This window comes from Olea europaea, chromosome 3 (assembly GCF_002742605.1).
Source record: "Olea europaea var. sylvestris chromosome 3, O_europaea_v1, whole genome shotgun sequence".
NCBI classification, from domain to species: Eukaryota; Viridiplantae; Streptophyta; class Magnoliopsida; order Lamiales; family Oleaceae; genus Olea; species Olea europaea.
In genome coordinates this window covers 8,868,039-8,878,435 of record NC_036239.1, presented here as the reverse complement: position 1 = coordinate 8,878,435, position 10,397 = coordinate 8,868,039, and the positions used below count along the sequence as shown (strand labels likewise).

The window sequence follows — 10,397 nt, the reverse complement described above, 5'->3', positions numbered from 1 at the left end:
TCACTTCTCATATAATAATTAATATATTCAATTTCTTTCACTCTACAATCTAATATTCAGTATTTTTTATTATACTAGTTATTATGGATTTTACAAGTGATGAAGTTAATCAGTTTGGCGGTAGCTCGAGTACTCCATCTAACTACTTTGCATGTGAAAATGTTCTAATTAATTTGGATGATATTGAAGAGGAAGAAATTCAAGTACTCGAGACAAAAAGGTCAAAAAAAGAATCATCAGACTGTTGGCAACATATGAAACGAAAAAAAATTGGTGTTCAAAATGGAGTAGATATTTGGAAAGTATGTTGCAATTACTGTCGCAAAGAACTTAGTTGGAAGCCTGGCTCGAGCACAATGCATTTGAATAGACACGTATTAAGGAGTTGCAAAGCGAAACCAGCCGATCTCGACTCGAAACAGACCGAACTAGTGTTTGACGGTTCTAATTCTACTCTTTCCACCTTTGTATATTCACAGGAAAGATTTCATGAAGGAATGGCTGCATACGTGGCTGCAGCAGAGATGCCGCTTACGATGATAGACTCAATACACTTTACCCGACTCGTGCAGAAATATATCCAACCCAAGTATTCTTCTTATTCTAGAAATACTCTTCGTTCGGATAGCATAAAATTATATAACAGAAGAAAACAAATTACTATTGAAGGTCTAAAAAGTTTTAATAGTGTTATATCGTTTACTTCTGATTTATGGACTGGTTGTAATAGAAAAGGTTATATTGCTGCTACAGCTCATTATATTGATCACCTGTGGCTTCTACATACAAGAATTATTGCATTCAGATGCGTAAAATTTCCCCATAATGCCACTAACATATACATGGTTTTAAAAGATATCATACAGGAATATGGTATACAAGATATGGTTCGAAATTTTACTTTTGATAATGCTGCAGTGAACAAATTTGTTATTGAAAGATTTATTGCTGATCTTAACCCCGTATTTGAAAATTTATTTTTTCATCAACGTTGTGTATGTCATATTATTAATTTGATTGTAAAAGTTGGATTAGAACATATAAGTTCACCTTTAGATAAAAGTAGACAAGCAATAAATTTTATTACTGTGTCACCAGTAAGAAAATAAGCATTTAATAGTTTGTGTGCAAAGTATGGATTACAGGAGAAATCATTTGCCACTGATGTAACACATAGGTGGAACTCTACATATCTTATGTTACATTCATGTGAAAATTACGATAAGTGATTTCGCTATATTATAATGGTAGGCATACACTGGGACCCGAACATAACTTGAAAGATTGGGAATGAACTATTGCATTTTACGTGAAAAAATTCTTACAACCTTTTTTCGATACTACAAAGGAATGTAACGGTGTTTATTACGCTACATCTTTTCTTGTTTTACAACATTTTTTCTACATTTCACAAAAATTTCATAAATATAGGAATTTGCCACTTTTTGTTGATGTAGTCCGCTCTATGGAGCTAAAATTTTGTAGATATTGGAAAGAATTGCATTCTTTATTTATTTTAGTTTCAGTAATGGACCCTCGACTTAATTTAACTGGCACAAAAACTACTGTAAAGGGGATATCAAATTTTTTGAATATAGAATTATCACACGTGAATATAGAATCTTTTTTATGTGAAATGTATAATTATTATACTAAAAAGGAAGGTCAGCGTGGTTCTACTTCCCAAAGTTCTTTTTCAAGAAATATTTCAACAAATTCCGAAAATTTATGAAATTATTTAGATAGCAATACAAGTGTTCCTTCATTTAATTCTAGTTCTAGCTCATCAACATCTAGAGCGATCAATATTGGTGGTACAAATCTTGAAATTCCTTCTAAGTTAGCTAGGTATATGTGCGTGGATGTTTGTAGTGTGTTGCAACCGAACGAATTACAAGAATTTAGTCTTTTAAATTGGTGGAGATGTAACGAAAGGTAATATCCAATTGTATCAAAAATTGCACGTGATCTACTAACACCTCCGGTGTCTACGGTAGCATCGGAGGCTGCATTCAGTTTAGGTGGTCGAATTTTATCAGATGAACGATCAAGACTAAAAGAAGATATATTGGAGGTTTTGATATGCTTGAAGGTTTCGAAATGTGCAGAATTACGTGTTCAAGAACATGTTGATAGTATAATATCCGAAGAGTTGCAGCATATCCAAACATAGAATGTTGTAAGTTTTTAAATTTATTTGATTCAAGAAAATTGTACACGAAATATTTTATTCGTGTATAATTTCAACTCCCCCTACGTTGATTGTAGCCGGTCCCAAGCCCGGAAAAATGAGGATGGTTGTAATTTGTAACTTTTATTTATTTTGTTATTCGTATAAATTACATAATTTTGAAAGTTGTACTTTTATTTAATTTGTAATTTGTATAAATAATAAATGATGCAATTTTTAAATTCTTTCAAAAAAATGTCATTAAACAATTTCTTTGCTTTTTACACTAAACAAATTGCACCACAACAATTGACATGTGAAAAAAAATGTCATTAAAAATTGCAAAAAATTTAAAAAATCGAGTCGGCCCTGCTCGGCTCGTAAAAAGCCCGAGCCAAAGCTCGGGCGGAGCCTTATTTTTTTGGCCGAGCTTTGGCTCGACTCGGCCCGGGCCCAAAAAAGCCCGCTACGATTTACTCGAGCCGAAAATTTCGACTCGCGAGCCGGCTCGGCTCGACTCGCTTACATCCCTAGTTTCAACAATTGAAATGTTCCTTAAAGTCATGTGTCAAATTTTATGAAGTTACTTCTTTCTTTCCCTTGGGTTCATATAAATAAAAATAAAAAGTAAAACGTGTAAAATGGGTCAGAGTTGACCCAAGTCTTCCATGAATGTTGCATATACGGCATTTTAATTCGGAAGTGAAAGAGTTTTTGATAAAATTTGATGTGTGAGTGAAAGAAATTCAGTTACGGATATAAACGAGTCGAGTTGGTTCATGAGTCAAAGTTCGCGGCTTGGGCGTGGCTTGAGCATTTTTGGGCTCAATCCAAGCGAAGCCAAGCCGAGTTGGCTCATTTTTTATTTTTCTTGCAATTCTTTATTATTATTATTATTATTATTATTATTATTATTATTATTATTATTATAGCAAGCAAGTAGCTACTTTATTTCCAAGACATGGGCCAAAATGTTGGTGTGGTTGACATGGGTTGCCCGTGTGGCTTGTCCACTTCGAGCTTGGGGTCAATACTCAAAAATGAGCGAGCATAGTCAGTTCGAGCTTTTCCCAGGATAAGCCGTGGGCCGCTCGAGTCGGATTGACATCCCTATATTCAATGTTATACAAATTCGAGTATATACAAATGATAGTGAATTGGATTATTAACTTTAAGTCTTTGTTTGAGCCTCATTCTTCTAAAAATTCAATTTTTTCGAAACTTATTTTCAACTACACATTCTTCAATAAATGGTGTGTTTGAGCCACTTTTTTTCTTTAAAGAATGCATTTTGGAATAGTAGATTGATGAAAAATGTGTGATTAAAAAAGAAAGAATTTTTTTTATTATTTTTTATTTTTTGCATGTAGTATTATTCTAATGTAGAATATGTGGATGAAAAAAAGAGAGAAAAAAATATATTTTACAAAAAATGGGAATCAAACACCCCCAAAATAATATTACATGTAAACTTAAAACTTTTTCTTAATTTTTAACCACACATTCCCATCAATCTACTATTCAAATGCATTCTTTCCTCTAAAATGGGGTTCAAACAAAGGTTAAATATAATATTTTGAGCTATATTCATATCCGTTTGGTTTAAGATTTTATGTTTTCAGCTATACTCAGACGAGAGTTTTAGCATTAATCAATATCTTATCTATTTATTTTTAAAAAAAAAATTGTGTACCTTATCTCCCAAGGCACAAGGAGAGATAAATTTTGAACATTTTTTTTTTCCACGACAAAAATAACTTCATTCAATGATATCTAAAGTGAGAACATTTAAAATGAAAAAATCAAGTGGAATGTAAATCAAGAATTATAATGTAAAGACCTAAGAACATTTTTGTTTGCTAAGGATTTTGCTTCTCGCACAGGCATGTCGACAGACAAAAAACAAGGATTCAAAAATTATGACCTGACAATTGAAATTGGAGGGAACAGCGCACGTGAGGGACGCGTGATTGAATAAGCAAAACCTAGGGCAAAATTAATTCAATTACGCACAGTAGAGACAACTCACAGAGCTTCTCCTCTCATGCGTTACAATCCAACAATAATTTCCCGGGGGAAGGTGGCGCAATCGGCAACGGGGCGGGCCCTAACCCGCTTGGCCAAGACCCTGGCCCACCCCGTTATTATTAGAAATAAAATACAAATTCAAAATGATTTTTAACGGGTAAATTGTTTAGAAATAAAATTATTTTTAATTTTATTTTTTTCTTCACGGGGCGGAGTGAGTATACAAATTCAAAAGAGATTTTTAACGGGTAAATTGTTTAGAAATAAAATTATTTTTAATTTTTTAATTTTATTTTTTTCTTCACTTGGCGGGTTTAGGGTGGGGTGAGTCCATTCGAGGCGGGTTTTTTGCCCCATTCGAGGTGGGGCCCCATCGGGACGGGGTAATTTGTCATCCCTACCGACAAGGGCGGAGCCATGAATTATTATTACGATGGACTAAAAATTTAAAAAATTTAATCTACAAATAAAATTTACATATAATAAGAAAAATTTATAATATAAGTTACCTATTGAAGTTGTACTCAGCGATATTTTACAACATAAAATTCATTTATAATAGAATCTAGATCTAAATTCATACTAAATTCTCATTTAATGTTTAGGCTTCGTTTGATTCGCCAAATTTTCCATGAAACTTGGAATTCGAATTCCAACTTCCACTTTTGGCCTGTTTGATTGACAAGATTTTCCAGGGAATTCATTTTCCATGTAATTCTAGGTACAACACCTTAAAGCGTGATTTTCCACCTTTTATTTTCCTAGGGGGTTGGTTGTTTTTGGTTTTCCACCTTTTTTTTTAAATTGTTGGCAATGAGAACAAATTCTAGAAACAATTGTAAAAGAGAATATACCTGAAATTGACAATTTTCATGTAAAACAATGCCAAACGAACACCAAAATATAGATGATTTTTTGATTTTTTTTTTTGAAATGAAAACAAATTCTAGGAACAATGGTAGAAGTAGATATCCTTTAAATTGACAATTTTCATGTAAAATAAAGTCAAACGAACACCAAAAAACACTTTTACTTCAACATTTTCCACGTGAAAAATTATACCAATCAAACACAATAATTTACAATTCTCAAGAAAACAATTTCTAGGTAATTCAATTCTCTGGAATTCATTTTCTTTCCACCCAAATTCCATCTTCACAATCAAACAGACCCTTAGTGTTAAACAATCAGCAAGAAAACCATCATCCATTTTGTTACAAATTTTCGTCTTCACATATTTCATTGCTGAAAATGCCCGCTCCACAGTTGCCGTTGAAACAGGTAGTGTCAGTACTAAACAAATCAATGTAGTCAAAATGACGTAACTCTCCAACCTTCTACTTGCAACCAATTCCCGACATAAATCAAACAATGTAGGTACTTGAAATCGAGGTTCATAAATCACATCATTCTGATAGTGTTGCAACTCAATTTTCAAACAATAAATATCTTGCTGTTTAAAATTTTCAGGATAAAACTTCTCTGCAAACTTGCAAATATTATCCATATTAAATGATTCAAAAGAATTTTTTGGATCCAAAGCTGTACTGAGAGAAAGGAGCTCTATTGATGTCTCAATAAATCTTGTATCTAACTCCATCATTTGAAAGTCAATGGCTACATTGAAAATATCAAAGCGTTAATGATGTTCAATTGTAGGATACTCACAACCACGAGAACGACCAACCATATACGAACCATCAAAGTCAGGTACACGTATATCATTTTTTGAGCAAAAACATTTCACCTCTTCAAGAAATTCTTCCCAGCCATCTTCTCTCAATGCTTGAAGGATAGTTTTTGTAGTACAGACAAATCTCATAGCAGTTAAGATGTCTTAAGTTTTCTTTTGAAGGGACTGACAAAGAACATCCGCAATTGCTAATATTCTACACATTAAATGCAAGATAAATACAAATTCAAATGTTGTTATGGTTTTGTATACACCACCAACTTCGGACCGAGATCTTGTGCTTGGAGAATGATTACTAAGATACTCAAGCACATTGGAAGTTGTAGCATACATATCAATCAAACTCTTTACAGAGCTGTAATGAGAAGACCAACGAGTACTTCCGGCTCGTTGCAAATTACCAATCTAATTAGCATCACTTCCGGACTCTCGTTCTCTAATTTCTAACAAATGCTCAATTTCTTTTCTTTGTGAACTTTTCAACTCATTGATGCGCTTAGGAGATGATGTAATCATATTAATAACATTGTCCAAATGAGAAAAAAATGAATTAATTTATGAGACGTCCTTAGCTGCAGAAACCAATGTGAGTTGTAAATGATGGGCAAAACAATGAACATAGTATGCATATGGACAATCTTTAAGAAATAATGCATGTAGTCCATTCCAAGAACCACACATATTATTAGCACCATTATACCATTGGCTTCTCATGTTTTGCACTTGAAGGTTGAAATGAACAAGAACATCAGAAACCTGATTCTTAAGATTTAATGAGGTAGTGTCACTAACACTTTTAATTGCAAAAAAGCGTTCTGTTAAAATTCCATTACTGTTCACAAACCTCGGGATATTAGTCATTTGTTCTCGTGAAGATTCATCTCGTGTTTCATCAACAAGAATACTAAACTTTGCATCCCCAATTTCCATACGAATTCCTTGTCGTAATCTATTGGCCATAATGCTCAAATTTTCTTTTTGAATGTCTGGAGACGTGTATGTAGCATTTTTGGGAGCATTACTCAACACAACTTTTCCTACTTCAATATTCATTTTTGCAAATGCATCCACCAATTCAATAAAATTCCCACGATTCAGTGAAGATGGAGATTCGTCATGGCCTCTAAAGGAATAACCTTGAAGAGCTAACCACTTAACACTCATAATCGTGGTCTTTAGACGCAAACGATTTTTCTGTTTTTCCTCATTTGATACAGAATGCATTACCTTGTCAATATGTTGAGTTGGTTTCATTAAATCTTCAACTCTTCTCTTACAGCCATTATGAAACAATGACGATGTTGTACTAACATGAATAAGAAATGCACATTTACTTCATTGGTTAACCATCTTCCAACTATCAAATCCAATAGTAACCAATGATGAAATATTCGGTAGAGTACTATCATTTAGAAAAAGGAAGTAGTAAAAACAATATGTCTTATGTGTTGAGGGCGAATATTCCAACCAAAGAAATTGATTATACCAACATTCCTGAAATCGACGTTTCTACTTTCCACATTCTTTGTTCTGATACTCCAAAAGTTTTGGTTGATAAGGTCCAATATTTAGATAAGCCCGCCTAATCTGATCGCGTTCATTAAATGGACGTTCACATATTTGCTTTCTTTTTCCAAGGTCTCGTTCAATAGAATCAGATGGTTCAAAATTAAAATTGGAAGATGAAGGTCGTTCAACTTCAGGGCATGAAATTGGAGGAATGGGCACCGTAGGAATTGGAGAGTCCTGAGATTTTTTACTTTTTGAAAAGAAAGACAATAAAGTTCTACATTTCTTGGTAGAAGGTCGATCTTCTTCCATATTAAATCTAAAAGCATAAAAATAAAAATGCTTCAATATTCCATAAAGGCATAAATATAAATTGATAAAACCATAACCATAAAACCAATTTACCGTTTGCTATGAAATGAGATTTTTTATCCAAAATCAAAGAACTAACCTTAAACCTTCTCAACTAGTTCAGCAACATTTGGACCCTCTTCTTAACAAATAGTACAGTACTTCAAAGAATCAAAGTGCTTCACCTACAATTAAACAAAAAAATCCATCAAATGAGTAACCAGAATATGCCCTTCAAAAACCTAGAAAAAGGAACTATGCTATGGTAGTACAAAATGTTCTGCAGCAACTCAAGAAATTGTAACCAGCCATTCTAGAACTTGACAAAGGACTGAAAGCCATTTTCAGGAGCATGATGAGAATATGAGTTGCTTTATTTAAAGTACTCAACCATTAGGGTTAAATGGTCAATGTTCCAATAATCCTAATACAGTTTTGTCTCTTTTATATTTGTTAAACAAGATAATTAATACAAATATTCTTGTCCTCCTTGATTACTCCATTGTCCATATAAATCTTATTTAAAAGTGCAATGCATTTTATTTATCTTTTGTGAACACTTAAGTTGAATGACACACACACACTACATCCATAGCAAGAAATTACATAATCTGTTGCAGAAAGATCTACTCATAAATTGCTTTGAATGGGTAAATCTTTCGTTGGCCTCAAATCTCAAATTACGTAAATGTAAAATACATAAAATACAACTAATCAAAGATATACAACACAATTATTATTAAACTGCAAAATTTCAACAAAATGAAACAGAAATTAATGTTGCGCATAATGCATACAGATAAGCACATTAAATTAACACTACACATGCACAATACAATTGGCCATACTGCCAAAGTAAAGCCCGAATAAATTTAGGAATTAGGAGCCCCTTTTCAGTTTTTCACCACCAGATCTTTCATACTAGCGAGTAGCGACAGTTATGAAAACCAATTTTTTCTTCTTCTCCAAGCTATTCATTATTTATTTCATATTTACTTTCTGGAAATCAAATTAAAAGACAAACAATTGAACAAGATTAGTAAATTACTTACCCTAAAACCTAACCCAAGTCGTCGGTAGACAGGCTTGAGGCGACGAATCGGTGCGACTGTGTGTTGTGCGAGTCCGTCACTCATGGGCCGGAAGTGAGTCGGCAATCGACAATTGCGTTCGGCCGACAGCTACGGGCAGAGGTAAACCGACAAAGTGAAGATAGGGATTTTGATTTTTTATTTTTGGGACTTCTGTGAATTGATTCTGCACATGACGGAATGGAAAATGTTGGGGAATTGGGATTAATTATTTGATTAATGGAATGGGTATTATTTTAGGCCTAAAATTATATAGGTTAGAGGGCTACAAATTAAAGAATTTTTTTTTTTAAGTGGGCTAGCCTTATTTGTTAGTGGGCTAATGTGGCTAAATAATTACAATTCAAACCCAAATTATTATTATTTTTTTGTTGTATCTGGGCCTGGAAGACAGTGGGTTGCAGCCAAGTGCAGCCCACTGCCGAATCCGGCCATGCCTACCGATGAGGACTCGAAGCTAAAGCAAGGCTTGTGTATCTCCTCCACATTCTTAAGGATTTGATGCCTTTCCTTTGCTTGTGAGGAGAACAAATCCACAATTCGATGCTCGTTTGTGAAGACCCAGAGCACTTTCCTATTTGTGTTCAAGTTCTTGCTTTTATCGCCTATCTTTCGGTAAGTTTTCTGCCTTGATTTTCCTCTGTGTGTTAAAGGTGCTACCTTCATTTTCTCTTCTTCTTTCTGCCAGGTTAATTACTTCACTGGAGCCCAAAGTGAGTGTGAAATTATGCAAGAAATGAATGACTACCTTTTTGAGCATGTAATTTCAGAATTATGCTTGACACATTCCCAAATGACATATAATTTAACGGCAGTTCTTATATGAAATAAGGCCTTTGTAAAGAAACACTGACTTCCGTTTACATTACTTACTGATGACCAAAAAAATTAGTTGAGCAGATAAACAAACTCCAATTGAATTGCGAAGCACTGTCCTCTGTTTGTGAAGCATAACCCCGTCTCCATCCCCAGTTAGTAAGCTTCTCTGTTCAGGTTCTTGAAGTTTGTAAAATTTATTTGTAATGTGAAACACGTTTGAGGTTTTGTTTTGGTTTATGGTAACTGAGATAATGGTATATTGTAGATAACATTTCTTGTATGTTTGGATATCGCCTATTGTAAAAAAATAATTAAAAAAATAAAAAAAATACTGTATATTGAAGGTAAGTTAGCAAGTTCACAAATCACTTTTTTTAAGGCACTTTATATTTCTGTAAGTTAACAATTGTAGTGAAGTAATTTTGACTATAATGAAGTGCAGTCTTCCTTTCTTTCAAGGAGATCAGTTGAGCAATTGCATATGCAAGAAGTAGAAGCTTTAATGAAGTTGGTTAGTCTGCCCTTCTAATGCTCCATGTGAATTGGACTTATCAACATATTCTACAACTCCACAAAAACTCTTTAACACACCAGTAGACTCATTTGAAGGCTTTTGGAGACTTGAAGTTATAATGTGGTCAATATACAATTTTGTACAGTTGATTGTATCCAGTAAGAACTCCAGCCCTAGCAAGATCTCCAGCCCCAGACTCAAGTCCATATATGTATGGTTTTA

The 10,397-nt window shown here is 33.6% G+C and overlaps 1 protein-coding gene across 1 annotated transcript; it reads right to left on the bottom strand.

Moving 5' to 3' along the window:
• Positions 1-6,446: 6,446 nt before the first annotated feature.
• On the bottom strand, positions 6,447-8,887 carry LOC111378058 (zinc finger MYM-type protein 1-like). Its single transcript, XM_023001229.1, has 4 exons — positions 8,804-8,887; positions 7,914-7,936; positions 7,405-7,719; positions 6,447-7,197 (listed from the first exon to the last, which is right to left on the bottom strand). Exons 1-4 carry the CDS (start codon positions 8,885-8,887, stop codon positions 6,447-6,449), a joined length of 1,173 nt encoding a protein of 390 aa, XP_022856997.1.
• Positions 8,888-10,397: the final 1,510 nt, after the last annotated feature.